At 34.8% G+C, this 17,330-nt stretch overlaps 1 protein-coding gene across 4 annotated transcripts in view; it reads right to left on the bottom strand.

Moving 5' to 3' along the window:
- Positions 1–17,330, bottom strand: part of JMJD1C (jumonji domain containing 1C) — a 308,870-nt gene that overhangs the window by 163,523 nt on the left and 128,017 nt on the right. For all 4 annotated transcript variants that reach the window (XM_060034933.1, XM_060034930.2, XM_060034931.2 and 1 more), the window contains exon 2: positions 14,099–14,263. Coding sequence is in view for 3 of the 4 variants with exons in the window: in XM_060034930.2 (XP_059890913.1) it covers positions 14,099–14,263 (165 nt within the window). In the remaining variant the exon portion in view is untranslated. The remainder of the gene's footprint in view (positions 1–14,098; positions 14,264–17,330) is intronic.

Here is a 17,330-nt window from a genome sequence, read left to right as displayed (position 1 = left end):
ATTATCTTTGGGTTTACCCAGTTTACAAGATGCTACAATGGTTTGCCCATCTTTCATGGTTCACATATCCATTTCAACTTTACAACCTTAAGATATCAAAATCACGTTTAATTCATAAAGCAGTACATGCATAGTAAGTTATCTATTTAGTTTTAAAACAAGACTTTTGGGGAATATTTGCATATTTACTGAGAAGGAAGGAAAAGTGGGGAATTCTAAAAGGACATATAACGATCTGTTAACTAGGGATACCTATGGGAAATACATGAAAGAGAATGAGAAAAGATTATCACTTTTAATCTTACATAATTATTTAAACTTTTCAATACAGTTACTTCTTTCCTCAGTAACTTACTTAACTATACCATGTCTCAAGTTTGCGTATCTGTAAAACAGGGATAATAAAAATATCAGTCTCAAAGGGATGATACAAAAACACTGGGAAAAATTCCTGGAACTTGGTAAGCCCTCAAAAACCTAACGATGTTATATTACTTATATTATTACATGTAAGAAACTTACATCATATTTTTTCAAATGGAAGTATAAATATACTTTACAACAGTATCAAGGGAGATCTGTATTTTTCATAGAACTCTTCACAGTTGCATTTAAATAATTGTGTCAGACAGCAAGGACCATACTTGTTGGATTTACAGTACTTACATAATGCTTAGCACACAGTAAATGTTAAAAAATATTTACTGAATGAAATTATCATGTGACATATATATAATGCTGCTTCATTTTAAGTTACTTGTAACCATTTATAAATTAAAACAAAAAAGTATTTATACAGTGAAAGAGAAGCTACTTTTGTAAAGAGGCAAGCATTTAAAACTCAGCACCAAAGCAGAGTTTTTCCCCACAAGAACTGAAAATAATTTCTCAAATGAGAACACATGGTAGACAGGCAACCATATTTCTGGACAAGAAGAAAACGCAACCAACAATCTCTACCTTTATTTTATATGGCTAGCTGCTTTTGGCTGCTATGAATTATAACAGCAACAAAATAAAAATCCCCAGCAATTCCAAGCATAACAAAAAAGACAAAGAGATATGGGAAATACTTACAATAGAAAGGTCAAATAATCAAGAAAAAGATTCCAAAATAATTTTAGGATATAAAGATTTTTAATAAATTATATCCAAAGAATAAGTGACTGTGACCTATGATGGGGCTCTGAGCCATACATTATCACCTGTGACCTCCAAAGGAAGTGATAACTAAAGATATTAGTCTGACAGTCTGGGAGGGGCTAGAGACTAAAAGTCAGCCATGTGAACAGTTTGTGATCAAGCCCCAGTAAAAACAATCAAAACCAAAGGTTTGACTTAGCTTTTCCTGTTTGACAATAATCTATGCATACTGTCATACACTGTGGCCAGGAAGAGATAACACTGTCCACGACTCCACAAAAAGAAGATGATCAGGAGCTCCACGTCTAGACTCCTATGGGAGTCTGTACCTTTGACTGATTTCAATTTGTATCTTTTCTCTGTACCAAACTATGGGCTTGAGCGTAACAGTTTTCAGTGAGTTCTGTGAGTTCCTCCAGCTAATTAATTGAACCTGGGGGTGGTTTTCAAAAGCCTTGAACTTGCAATGGTGTCAGAAGGGCTGTCTTGCGGAGACTGTTTGCTCAAACTGTACAATTGGCTGAGCTTAGTGAGTTGGTGTCAGAAGTGGGATTTATGCAACAAATGCTAACCACCTCAAATATGTAGTTTGGGAAAAGAATGACAGGATGGTGGAGGACAAACCTTTCGACTCCCAGGTGGCCCTTTGGCCACCCATGGTATGGAACTGTAGCTGTACAATGATCAGTTAGGAGAGGTGAAAGTTACCAGTGAAATTTAGAAATGATGGATCCAATTTGTAGAGATCTGGCTCACTGGATAAAGAAATGCAAAATTTTTTAAATGAGCTAACTATACAATCTCTTGATTCTTGTCATCTGTAACAGTTAAAAAGAAAGTCAGGGAGATACTGAGGCAGATCCTGACACCTGGCCAAGCTTAGGAAGAAAAAGATTTACTAACTAGAATAAGGAGATTAGAGGGATGTCTCTTCCAGGAGGAAGGCAAGGGATGGCAATCAGCCTATGAAAATAATGAGGTTTTAGTGAAATGGGTCAGGCAGACTCAACAAATAATGCTAGGCACCAGCACTGGGAAAGGACTTGTACCCTGACCCAAAAGGTCCTTTTGACAGGTTGAGGTCAAAATAGCCTTGGGAAAATGGCCCTCCATCTTAGCTGCTAAGGCTCACATAGCACACCCATGGGATTCCTACATACCTCTAAACCTATGGAAGTTCTTCTGGGGCACCTGTAATTTATACCAATGCACTATGACTGCCCTTCCCCCTATGACTGATCAAAATAAGACATATCATGTATTACCGTTATAATATTAATATAATTAATATAATTCTCAATACTCCTTGTGTACTGCCTGTAGTAGAGAAGTGGGCCTTACTTCTTAACACCACACAATGGAAAACAGTCTTAGTACAAGCTTGTGAACTAAGACAGGGTGATTGACTTTGTTCTAAACTGACTTAGAATCCAGAAAAAAATGAGTAAGGGCCAATTGTTAACTAAGCCTGTCCATAATAATATCTGATATATGGGCAAGATTCAATTGTTAGGAGCATAGCAAATTCCTCTGCAATACTGACATTGTTCTTTAGTGAAACTGAACTATCTCATGACCATACTACGATATGACATAACACTGTCACTGTAAGATTCAATTACCTTATGTAAGTCTTATAATAATACTGATAATTAAATGTATCAGAAAATTGAGCTTTCTCAGAATGTAATACTGATAGAAAAAGAATGGTCTGGGAAATAACAAGATTTAGCTAACCATCAGCTAATTTCTATACTAAATAGTTCTGTACAAGTTTATCATAAGGTACAAATAGTGGTAGATCATGAGGGGAAATAAATAATAAATTACTACAAGAATATGAAAATGTATGTAATGGCTTTATAAATCAGATTAGCAGCATCTTTAAATCTATCCCTACTCCACACTGGCACTTCCAAATGTAGGGTATGTTCATACTATTATTATTACTGTGACTATCATATAAATGCTATACTAAATGCAGATGTCTAGACAAATATGACTGTATTGCCGTAAGACAGCATAGGCTAAAGGCTATGGGAGTGGCCTGTCTAGTGAAGCAGCAACCCTACCTACCCAAAGAGAGGTCTGGCCTGGATTTCAGCTACTGGGAGGTGATCTTTAGACCCCTGTGATAAGTGTCTTTGTTTGCTTCAGGGCTTTGGCCACTGGACTGTCCAACAATTAATTTATGATGGGGACTTTGGATATTTCAATATCAGTTTCAACTTCCAGAGTAAGTGATAACTAAAGGTACTAGTCTGATCTCCAGAAAGAAACAGAGACTAAAGCTCAGATATGCAGACAGTATGTGCTTGAGCTCCAATGAAAACTATGGCCAGCAAAGGCTCTGGTTGGCAATACTCTGCAATTATCACACTTTGTGGCCAGAAGGAGATAATGCTATCTATGAATATCATGGTCCATGTGTAGACAGACCCTCCTGTACTTTGTGCCCTAGGCATCTCTTCCCTTGTTGATTTTAATTTGCATCCTGGCTCTGCAATAAATCACAGGCACAAGTATCCCAGTTTTCAGTGAGCTTTATGAGTCCTTGCAGTGAATTATCAAACTGAAGAATAGGTCTGGGAAACCCTCAAACTTATAAGAGAGGCAGTCTTGTGGGGATTACACCTAAAAACTGTACAGTTTGGTTAAACTCATTGCTGTGCTATACAAAAGTTTTTTTTTATTTAATTTTTAATTGAAGTAGAGTTGATTTACAATGTTGTGCCAATCTCTGCTGTGCAGCAAACTGACTCAGTTATATACATATAGACATTCTTTTTTCTTTTTAATATTCTTTTCCATTATTCCACAGGATATTGAATATAGTTCCCTGTTATACAGTAGGACCTTGCTGTTCTGAGGTTTTTATTTATATATTTTGCTGCTTAACCTTTACAACTCTACATGGTAGGCACTACTATTATGAAGACAGTGAGACACAGGGAGAATAAATGATTTAATTTCTTCCAGATATTAAGAGTAAAGGGCAGAGTAGAGACGTGAACCAGGAAATCCAACATCAAGGCTTATGTTCTTAATATATTACATTGCCTTCCTAGATGACTGCTAGGCTTCTGTTGTCTTTTTCAGCAATTACATTCTCTGAATCTGTGACTAGAAGATCTCTAAGGTCATATCATGCCATGTAAATCTAGGAGTAAACAGTAATTCAGACTGAATTAAAAACAAATCTTAAATAATCTTTATTATATTTTACTTGGTCATTGTTTCAACTGTCATTTTTATTAGAAACTCTTAATTCTTTGTACTATTAAGAATAGACATTAAAAATGCTGTATTAAGCAAGGTCCTTTTTGACCCACCTCCAAGAGAAATGGAAATAAAAACAAAAGTAAACAAATGGGACCTAATGAAACTTAAAAGCTTTTGTGCAGCAAAGGAAACCATAAAGAAGACCAAAAGACAACCCTCAGAATGGGAGAAAATATTTGCAAATGAAGCAACTGACAAAGGATTAATCTCCAAAATTTATAAGCAGCTCATGCAGCTTAATAACAAAAAAACAAACAACCTATTCCAAAAATGGGCAGAAGACCTAAATAGACATTTCTCCAAAGAAGATATACAGAGTGCCAACAAACACATGAAAGAATGCTCAACATCACTAATCATTAAAGAAATGCAAATCAAAACTACAATGAGATATCATCTCACACCAGTCAGAATGGCCATCATCAAAAAATCTAGAAACAATAAATGCTGGAGAGGCTGTGGAGAAAAGGGAACCCTCTTACACTGTTGGTGGGAATGTAAATTGATACAGCCACTGTGGAGAACGGTATGGAGGTTCCTTAAAAAACTACAAATAGAACTACCATATGACCCAGCAATCCCACTACTGGGCATATACCCTGAGAAAACCATAATTCAAAAAGAGTCATGTACCAAAATGTTCACTGCAGCTCTATTTACAATAGCCCAGAGATGGAAACAACCTAAGTGTCCATCATCGGATGAATGGATAAAGAAGATGTGGCACATATATACAATGGAATATTACTCAGCCATAAAAAGAAACGAAATTGAGCTATTTGTAATGTGGTGGATAGACCTAGAGTCTGTCATACAGAGTGAAGTAAGTCAGAAAGAGAGAGACAAATACCATATGCTAACACATATATATGGAATTTAAGGGGAAAAAAATGTCATGAAAAACCTAGGGGTGAAACAGGAATAAAGACACAGACTTACTACTAGAGAATGGACTTGAGGCTATGGGGAGGGGGAAGGGTAAACAGTGACAAAGCAAGAGAGAAGCATGGACATATATACACTACCAAACGTAAGGTAGATAGCTAGTGGGAAGCAGCCGCATAGCACAGGGAGATCAGCTCGGTGCTTTGTGACCGCCTGGAGGGGTGGGATAGGGAGGGTGGGAGGGAAGGAGACGCAAGCGGGAAGAGATATGGGAACATATGTATATATATAACTAATTCATTTTGTTGTGAAGCTGAAACTAACATACCATTGTAAAGCAACTATACTCCAATAAAGATGTTAAAATGAAAAAAAAAATGCTGTATTAACATAAAAAGCATATGTCAAAGTATATCAACAGTAGCCTAAAACAAACCACTAAACTAATTCATTTGAAGAAAACTATTTCCAAAGTAAAAACTGCAGGACAAACTAATTACATCAGAATTTCCAATATCTTGGGAAATAACAGTTGTTTTCTTTTTTTTTTAATTTTTATTTTTTTGCTGTACGCGGGCCTCTCACCGCTGTGGCCTCGCCTGTCGCGGAGCACAGGCTCCGGACGCGCAGGCTCAGTGGCCATGGCTCACGGGCCCAGCCGCTCGGCGGCATGTGGGATCCTCCTGGACCGGGGCACGAACCCGTGTCCCCTGCATCAGCAGGCGGACTCTCAACCACTGCGCCACCAGGGAAGCCCTAGTTGTTTTTAATTGAAACAACATTATAATCAAGCATATGCCTTCCATTCTAAAGGAATAATTTTAATTACTTTATAATACTTCCTAAGTACATAATTTTAACACCACTGTAATCAAGATTTGTGTTTTACTTAAATTTAATTTGTCCATGTTTCTCTAAAGTATTCATAATTATAATTTTTAAAGCTGCATAACCTCTCAGAAAATTAATTCAACACCATTCACAAATTTTCAGACATCAAAGTTGTTTCTTTTCTTCTTCCTTAGTAGGACTTAATGAACAACTTCCTGCATGTAACATTATACCTTTAATTTTTCTATCTGCAGGACTATCTGGCTCATATTAAGTATCTGATAAACACTGGGTGAACTGACTATAATTTTTACTTTCTTAAGAGTTATTTTATAAGGATAATTTCCTAAGAGTAGAATTAATGAATCACAGAGTAGAAACTTCTTTATGGTCCTTACAAAATAATACTTTCCCCCAAATAATGTCATTTTATGACCCACAAGAAATGAAAGACATGCTCATTCACTGGAATCCTTTCCAGTATTAGACTTTGTCATTTAAAAAATTTAATACTTTACGATGTATAATTTGATCTCTTAAAGTGCTTCACCTTCCTGAGAAATAATAATCCTGAAGGTTTATTATCTTTACTACCATTTCATTATTTACTGAAGTACAAAGAACTGTAAAACTTAAATTCTAATTCTGAAAACTCAATTGTCGATATGTAAAAACTCTGTAAATGAATTTATGTGAAAGCTCATTTCATATCTGGAATGTGGCATATCTTCACATTTCAGTAAAATTTGGCTGAAGTCATAATCTAACCAAGTTTGGCAATGTAAGAGACATAAATGTAAGTTTGTCCCAAAGAGAGGCGAATTCTGTTCTACTTTGAGAGGGTTTCTTTCAGAACAGAAGCAACTAAAAAGTATTTTCACTAGGCAAAAAGCCTAAAGGAAATATATTGATGAAGGTTCACATGTTTTTTTTTTTTTTTTTTGCGGTACGCGGGCCTCTCACTGTTGTGGCCTCTCCCGTTGCGGACCACAGGCTCCGGACGCGCAGGCTCAGCGGCCATGGCTCACGGGCCCAGCCGCTTCGCGGCACGTGGGATCTTCCTGGACCGGGGCATGAACCCGTGTCTCCTGCATCGGCAGGCAGACTCCCAGCCACTGCGCCACCAGGGAAGCCCAGTTCACATGCTTTTGATCTGATCGCAATTCCTGGTCAAACCAGAATAACTTATCTAGCGAAGGAAAAGTTGCATTGGGAAGAAGAAGTCAGAGCTTCCTAAAAGTCATTCCAGAAATTCAGATAAATTACTGTAGATTGGCATATTTAGTTGAAAATGAAAATATAAGTTCATTTCCCCCCATGACAACTTAAGGAATCACATTTGTATTTGATTAGAAAGAGGGCATCTATTATAAACATTTTTATTGTTTGTTTTTGACTACTTGTCATGTAAAACTGATAACTTAACAAACACATTTTTACCACAACTGGCTGATGATGCTCTCTTGTCCTTTGATCTTAGCATAATAAAGTAATAGCCTGGAAACTTGCTATAACTCCCAGTGGGGTTCTTTTTCACTAGCTGGGATAGAGTAAATCTATCACTTTAAAATAAGCATTTCCTCACTGTCTAAGATGGGTACGGCACTGTGCTAGAGTCCTAGGGTGATAGAGATGACTAAGACGTGATCCTGTCCTCAAAGAACTTACAATCTAGTAGAGAAAGACAGACATGTAAACAAATAGGTATAATACAAAGCAGAATGTACTAGTTGTTAAAATAAAGATACAAAAACAATGTTCTACAGGAGCAAAAGATGGTAAAATTAATTCTGGATGGGGTGATCTGGAAGGCTGGGTCAGCAGAAAAGGAGTAGAAAACTCAGCCCCTTAGAAAATGCAGCAGTGTTACAGCCCAGCTGGGTTAGGGTCGAAGCCCCACTCCCCACAGAAAGTTTTCCTAAAGGAGATGGAGCCAGGGCCCTAACCCAGTTAGGTAGGCGATTCGTTGATTTCAATTATGAATGCAACACTTTCTTTCCCTGGTGCAGATAAATGTGATTTCATGAGTATTTTGCTTCATTAAAAAATAAAATTTTACAACATATTAAGTAACTTACATAAAAATGTAAGTTACCTTGGCCTCCATCATCAAAATGGCCTCAGGTGGTACCATGATCTTACAGGACCAAGCCAAAAAAAAAAAGACACCACTTCAGCATTTTACATATGTGGTGCTCCAATACATGTTCTGCTATTGATATCCTAGGAAGAAAGATGAGGAGATAATTCCAGAGAAGTAACCTGGGTATTATACTGTCCCACATTTTATTGCAGTTTTATTTATCTTTAAACTTTTAAAGTAAACTTTAGAATAGGTTAATGAGATAAAAGGGGTTTTTTTTGTCCTGTCATGATTCCAAAAACCAGCAGGTATATTGATGGTTTCCACTGATTTCTTAGAATAAGAGGGAGACTAGATAATATAACCAACATGTAATATTTAACAGATACCATACAAGGTGTGAAACAACTGGAAAGAAGATAATACAAACATATGTTTAAGTACAAAGGAACAGGAAAGCAACTATCAGGTGCACAGAATTACAAACATTTAATTCTCTACAAAAATCTGTAGAGAATTAAAAACAAGACTAACTTTCTACTGTGTTTCAGCCTATTACTACCTCATATGTATCCCTAAAATAACTCAAATTTGTATGTATAGTATTTCATTATGCTATATGAATTTAAAAATTCTGAGTTTCATAACTGCTGCTTGTAGATTTCCTTAAATAAGCCTCATTTTACTGAACAGATAAACAAGACTCTTAGTCACATGTATTATAATAAATGAATATTTGCAAAGTCTTATGAAAGTTAAAATGATTATTTTCTAGAGTATACCATGCATTCTGATTTTAATTGTTTGTTCTATTAATTTTTACACCCCCCTGAAACAAACAAAGGAAATAGGAAGAAAGGAAGACACTTCCTGACTATCTGAATTAAGGAAGATATCACATAAGACAGACTTTCTTTAAATACAAACATACAATTCAAAAAGACTTTCTCTCATAAAACTAGCTGAGCAAACCACGAAACAAATACGACAAAGAGTTACAGTATCTGTAATAATATTTTAAAAGTTCATAATATTAGAAAAACACAAAACCCTAATAAGTAACTGAAAAAAAGTTCACAAAAATACAAGTTCCTAATAAATATGAGAAAGTACTCATCCCATTAAAGAAATGCAAATTAAAACAATAAAATAGTATTTTAAAATATCAAATTAGCAGATATAAAAATAATAACATTCAATTCTGCACTTCTTAAACTATAAAAATCCTCCTTTTCCAATGTTTGTTTGGGTTTTACAAGATGTTCTGAAAATAAGTAATCAATGCTTACAGGCAGGGTTGGGGGAGTTGGGGGGTTAAGGTCAGGTTGAGATGAAAACACTCATACACTGGGGACAATAGTAGTAAGCACAACTTTCAAATAATTTGTGGAGAGTATTAGCATATTTTTAGATTTTTCTTGTTTTCAAGTTCATACCCTTGTGACTCTACTACCGTGAATCTAAATTTTAAAAATAATCAGATTCAGACAAAGATTTACATATTTATAATGATATTTATAATCACAAAAAATTAGAAACAACTACAATACCAAACCTTAGGGAAATGGATCATTATAGGATCAAATATTATGCAGCCTTTAAAAATTGAGGACAAATGTATAGGATAAAACATTAAGTAAAAAAAACCCAGGATCTACAATTTTAATGCAGCTTCAGCTAAAACTATGATTAAAAGAAGCACAGATTTTGTATCCTGCTGCTTTTCTGAATTGCCTTATTAGCTTTAATGTGTGTATATGCGTGTGTGTATGTGTGTGTGTGACCACACAAGGTCATACCATCTGCAAACAAATAATTTTACTACTTCTTTTTCAATTCAGATGCTTTTTTTTCCCCTTGTCTAAGTGTCATCCTTCTCTTCCGGAAAAGCTTCCAGTTTTTTCACAATTGAGTGGGATGTTAGCTAAGCAGAAGGATATAAAATCAGCACATGGAAGTCAACTGCATTTCTATACTATAATAATGAACAATCTGAAAATAAAATTAACAAAACAATTCCATATACAACAGCATAGAAAAGAATTAATTACCTAGGAATTAACCACAGAAGTGAAACACTGGTACACTGGAAACTATAAAACACTGCTAACAAAATTTAAAAGAGACATAAATAAATGGAAAGATATGTGTTCATGGACTGGAAGGCTTACTATTGTTAAGAGATCAATACTATCCAAAGCGATCTATACATTCAATGCAATTCCTATAAAAATCCCCATGTTTCTTGCAGATATAGAAAGATCCATCCTGAAACTCATATGGAATTCTCAAGGGACACCAAACAGCCAAAACGATCTTGAAAATAAAAAAAGTTGAGGAACTTATACTTCGTGATTTCAAAACTTCCTACAAAGCTTCAGAAATCAAAACAGTGTGGTACTGGCATACAGAGAGACATAGAGACCAACAGAACAGAATAAAGAGCCCAGAAATAAAATCTTACATATACAGCAAAAGAAGTTATGACAATAGTGTCAAGAACATTCAGTGGAGAAAGGACAGTCTTTTTAACAAATGGTGCTGGGAAACTGGATATTCACATACAGAGGAATGGAGTTGATATTATATTATATAATGCCCTACACAAAAATTAACTCAAGATGGATCAACAGCATACATGTAAGGCCTAAAACAATCAAACTCTCAGAAGAAAACATATGACAAAAACTTCATGACTCTGGATTTGGCAGTGATTTCTTGGATATGACACCAAAGGCAAAGATAATAAAAGAAAAAAATAGACAAATTTAACTTACTGAAAAATTTAAAATTTTGTGCATGGAAAGACATTATCACCAAAGTAAAAAGACAACCCACAGAATGATAGAAAATGTTTTGCAGATCAAATCTGATAAGGGATTAATATCCAGAATACTACAGAGAACTCCTAAAACGCAACATAAAAACAAACAACCCAATTCAAAAATGGTCAAAGAGGGCTTCCCTGGTGGCGCAGTGGTTGAGAGTCCGCCTGCCGATGCAGGGGACACGGGTTCGTGCCCTGGTCTGGGAGGATCCCACATGCCACGGAGCGGCTGGGCCCGTGAGCCATGGCCGCTGGGCCTGCGCGTCCGGAGCCTGTGCTCCGCAACGGGAGAGGCCACAGCAGTGAGAGGCTCGCGTACCGCAAAAAAAAAAAAAAAAAAAAATGGTCAAAGAATTTGAAGAATCATTTTTCCAGAAAAGATATACAAATGGCCAATAAGCACATGAAAAGATGTTCAACATCACTAATCATTAGGGAAATGCAAAGCACAACAACAAGGAGATAGCACCTCATATCCATTAGGATGACTATTATCAAAAAACTGAAAAAAAAAGCAAGTGTTGCCTAGAATGTAAAATAGTATGGCTGCTCTGACAGTATCCACAAAAAAATTAAGAGATAGAAGTATCATATAATCCAGCAATTACACTTCTGAATATTTACTCCAAAGAAGTGAAAGCATGGTCTCAAAGAGATATATGTACCCCCAAGAGCACAGCAGTATTCCTCACAATAGCCAAGAGGTGGAAGCAACACAAGTGTACACCAACAGACAAACGACTGAATATGATGTGGTACATACATACAATGAAATATCATTCAGCCTTATAATATAAAGGAAGGAAATTCTAACACAGGCTACAACATGGATGAACACTGCAGACACTGTGCTAAGTGAAATAAGCCAGTCACAAAAGGACAATACTGTATGATTCCACTTATATAGGTACAGAGTAGTCAAAATCATGGAGACAGAAAGTAAAATGGTGGCTGCTAGGGGCTGGGAAAAGGGGGGAATGGGGACTTGATGTTTAATTGGTACAGAGTTTCAGTTTTGTAAGATGGAATAATTTCTGTAGATTGTACAACAATGTGAATGTACTTAACGCCACTGAACTTCACACTTAAACGTAAGTAAAATGGAAAATTCTATGTTAAGCACATTGTACCACAATTCAAAAAAATTATTTAATTCTGTGCTTGAAAAAAAAAGGCAGAGAAATATAATTTATAAGAAAATATGTCAAAGAATTAAGTTAGATATTCCTTGGAAGCCAAAATAGAATGATTACGATTTTCTAGTTTATACCATTTAGCACTTTCCAAGTTTTTAATAATATGTACTTGTTTTTATATTAAAAAAAAAGTTGAATTTTAAAAAGAAGTTTGGTTCTTATTCAAGTAGTTCTGTGAGGTTAAAAGATTTTCAACAGAAACAAATTTCTAAAATTATGATAAAAATTATTAAACAGTATTTCCTAATAGAAATTTTCTCCCAAATCAGTAATTTACAAATATACATTAGGAATTCACCTTAATTTTAACTCTCTCTCATAAAGGGCAAAGATTTTTCTAAAGTTCTGTTTATTCTTTAACTATGACACTAAGGCATATTTTTTGGTATTACTGATATCACTGCTTCCTGCTTTTGAGACTTTTCATACAAAATTCACGTATATGTGATAATTACAGATTTTTTCCAATTTTTGAGTTAAGGTTTAGAGAATGAAAAAGCATGCTAGTCACGATTTTAAAAAACTTCATATTAACAATCTAACATATTCATTCAACAAATATTTTTTTAAAATCTATTATGGATAAAATTATCTTCTTTATTTTCCTAGAGTATTCAAACTATCCTATCAAAACTATAACTCATAAGTATCACCTTTCATCTTTCCATATTATATTTTCTTTTTAAAATGCCATTAATTCATTTCATCATCTCTCTCCTTCCCTCTCTGTCTTTGCTTTTTAACCACTTAACTCCTCAGACTTTTAAAGGGTTAACTAACTAAAAGAGAAAATTTTTAAGCACTACAATTCTCAGCAAGTAAAACTATCCTTGTAAGTAGTTAATTTATGTTGAAAAAATCTGAAGTACCTACCCTGATAATATATATACCAAATACATGAAATAACGTTTCAATGGCTTTAACATATTTCTTTGATATTAATGTAAGAAAATTATTTCATTCAAACAAACTGAATAAATATTAAATGCCGAACACCCTGCCAGAAAACAGGGATAACAATGGTTAAAGAGATGTGGCTTTTTTCCCACAGAATTAATGATATTGTTGTTAGTATGTTTCTTTTATAAAACTCTGCAAACTAATTGAGAATTTATTGAAATCTACTATTTTCTTAAATGGAATACCTCCTGATATGAAATAATTTTACTTATTACCTTAACATCCACAGTTGACCGTTAAACAACATGGGGGTTATGACCTGACCCTCCGTGCAGTTGAAAATACGTGTATATAATTTTATAGTTGGCCCTCCATATCTGCAGTCCCCCATCTGCAGATTCAACCAGCTGTAAATAGTACAGTACAGGGGTATATATTTATTGAAAAAAATCCATGTATAAGTGGACCCCACAGTTCAAGTCCATGTTGTTCAAGAGTCAACCGGAATTTCACATTAAATATCTGCTATTATCCACAATGACTCACTCAATTTTGACAAAATTTAACGAACTAAGGAAAATTATATGCTACTGAATGATTTATAAAAAGTACCCTCTTATCGTTCACCTACAAAGTCTCATTCAACACAGTTCTTTCACACTGCATACAAATCAATCAAGTATCTCTCAGCAGTTGTCAATTCATGGTTCCCCTAGTTGAACAGAATAAACTATTTATGGACTAAATATGCTGAAAGAGTACTAACAAAAAGACACACAGAATTCTTTAACAAAATGAAAGCAATATTTTGAAATATCTGCCAGATACTTCCGAGCCTCCTCAGGAATATTAACCTATAATCACTAAGATAAATCTAAACTTATATTTAGCTCTTATTCTTTTAAAACAAACAACTGAAAATGCTTAATGAAATAGGAATATAGATCTTACCAATGCAGGCCACTGAATCTGTTTGCTCTTTGATCCCTGAGTCTGGCTAGGGTTGGTCCTTCTGGCCCAGATTAAGTGGTATTCCACCAAGAAGGTTGAAAAATCTTCATAAACTTTAACCCACTCTCGTTTATCCCACTCAAGATGATCAAATTCCACATACACCTATGGAAAAGAAAACATAAACTCCATAAACAACACAGAATGTGATATTTTAAAATATAAGCCATGAAGTTAAATTAGAAAAGCCATTAACAAATTCATTATTCGAATTAATATTTCTCTTAAAAATCATTATTTATCTAACATCTCCTTAACCAAATTATAACCCTTACCTATTGTATGGCAGGAAGATAAACTGAAAGTTTATTAAGAAAAGCAATTTACACAATATTGGTCAGTACAGACCAGCGAATATCTACTAAAAAAATACTAAAGAACTATGTTGATACTGATGATTCTAGAAGCAGAAGTCAGGAAATGTTTTCTGAGGACCAAATAGTAAATATTTTACGCTTTGCAAATCATACGGCCTCTGTCATAACTACTAATTTCTGACTTTGTAGTATCGAAGTAGCCACAGACAATATGTAAACAAATGAGTTTGGCTTTGCTCCAATAAAACTTTAATTACAAAGACAGGAGGCAGTGCAAGGATGGTTCAACATATGAAAAATCAATCAATGTTATATACCTCGTTAACAGAATGAAGAAAACTATATGATCATCTTAACTGACAAAGAAAAAGCATTTGACAAACTCAACACCCTATCATTATAAAAATAGTCAAACTAGGAATAGAAGGAAACTACCTTAACTTAATGAAGATAATAATGGAAAACTCACAGCTGAATCATACTCAATGATGAAAGACCAAAAGCTTTTCCACCAAAACAAGAACAAGACACGCGTGTTGTATTTGGAAAACTGAAGCTGACGCTTCTATGCTAAGTCATTCAATCATTCAACTCTTCTTTCCCCACTGTCATCCTTTTCATTCATAGAACTGTGCTCCCTATTACATTATGAGTTACGCTGGAGGCCGTCTTGTTCTTTTTTTTTTCCACCCATCTTTTGCTCCCTTACACCTGAAGTGTTTCAGTTTCCACTTATTTAAATTCTGTTTGTTCTTCTGGCCTTGTTCAAGTTCTTAGAGGATGTTTATAACCCCCACTTCGATTCAAACATTTGAACATTTACAAGCAGTTTTTTTCCCCAGTTTATATTAGTATATAAGTACAAGCTCGCTGAGGGCAGAACTGTTTTAGTGTTCACTGCAGTGCTGCATACATACAAAGTGCTTAACAAATATTACGTATCTCCTGCCTCTTGCAGTCATCGACTTTTAAACATGGAGGCAAACTGCTAAAACATATGTTTGATTTTGAGATATCTGTGCTACTGCCCATTAGGAAGCTAGTTAGATATGCTTACCTATTAGAATTGGGAAAGAGAAATACATTGTTCAAGGATTTAATCTCTGTTCATGGTTATCCACATGAAGGCACAGAAGAAGCTCTGTTGGCTTCTTCTAAAAATGCATCCTTAGGGGTTGAGCTGAGGTCCAAATGGCGTTATGCAAATATTTCAAACTATACCACTTTCTCCACTACTTTAAATCTTTCAAGATTCTCAATTATTCAATTGTGGTGTAAATGGGTTTTGGGAAACTCCAGGAAACTGAAGCTGAGATAAGGCTCAGGAAAACCTTAGCACTATCTTTGCTTTCCCCTCCTGGACAGTAATATGGTCTTGTTGACAAAATATTTCAGCCAAGAACCTAAAGAACCAAGGTTTATAAACGTCTCTTTATCTAAAAGGACATATTCAATGTAAATGCAAAGCCCTTGATATAAAATTAAAACTTTCAGCTTGAAGTGAACTTTCTAAACTCATAGTTTATCTTGCATGGACAGTGTCATGGGCAGTTTTAGGAAATCTGCTAGGACCTTGGGGACAAAAGGAAACTAAAACTAGACATTCTGCTGCTTCTTTGCTATGCAGCCAATTTACCTCCATACTATCAACAATAGTGAAGAATTTGAGATTTGACTGTAGACAGACAGGTAAGTAGGTAGATAAACAGTTAGACAGTTGTGTGTGTGTGTCAATCTCTTATTTTTCTACAAAATAAAACAATGACCAGTAACTAGGAAAAGCCCCTATTCTTTCACAATATATTCTATTCAATGACATTTATAAAGAAAATTAAAGTCACACAACTGTTTCTGCTGTAAAAATCAAATGATGTAAGACAAATTTAGTTATTTTTACCATGGTTTCAATAATAATAATGTTGATATTATATCAATTTAGTGCAATGCAGGCCTCATCTTTTTATTTACTGCAAAGGAAGGGTGGGGATCTACATAATGTCATGTGAGAACTACGAAGAGTTCCCAGGCCTGATTCTGCCAAAACCAACCAGCCACCACAGGCTAAAACTACTTAGACTCTAAGAATCTTTAATGTTAAAAATAAAAGCATTAGACTACACTAACATTTCTCAAAATATAATCTATATTATAGAATCATCATTTCTTTGTATATAAATAAGCATTAGGGAAGCCAAATAAGTCATGCACAAAGCTCAGGAACTAATAAGTTAAAGTAACAAATGTCTAATTTTACCAGAGGTCTTCTCAAGTCTTTTAACATGCCAGTGTTCATTATGCATTATTAATAATAAGGGAGTTTATACTGTGAGATTTTTCCCAATTTCTTTGTCCATAAAATCTTCTATTATGGGGTACTTAATAGTTTTCTATAAAATAGCAGTAGGTGGAAAAACAGACTAGTTTTTTCACACAAATTACCTGTCTACAAATTGATATCAATAATTTGGTAATAAGAAATCAAGGGAGAAGGAGAGGAGGGAGATTAGCAGATGCAAACTGGATATTATATATAGGATGGATAAACAATAAGGTCCTACTATACAGCACAAGGAACTATATTCAATATCCTGTGATAAACCATATGGAAAAGAATATGAAAAAGAATATATATAAATAACATACATAACCTTTTCAAATAGCTTTTATAAACAAACAAAAAAAGAAATCAAGGGGGGGCCAAAACCTGGTCATCTCTGCCCAAATACTCAAGGAGGTAGGTAACTAGATAGTAAATTAATGGGGTTTAAAGTGTAATACAGTAAATGTCTTACTCAAAACATTTAAAAAATGCCCTATGCCTTTATAAAATCAGAAATGTTTAACTATGGCTTATT

The sequence above is a fragment of the Delphinus delphis genome, chromosome 16 (genome assembly GCF_949987515.2).
Source record: "Delphinus delphis chromosome 16, mDelDel1.2, whole genome shotgun sequence".
Classification (NCBI taxonomy): domain Eukaryota; kingdom Metazoa; phylum Chordata; class Mammalia; order Artiodactyla; family Delphinidae; genus Delphinus; species Delphinus delphis.
This window is presented reverse-complemented; position numbering and strand designations above follow the sequence as displayed.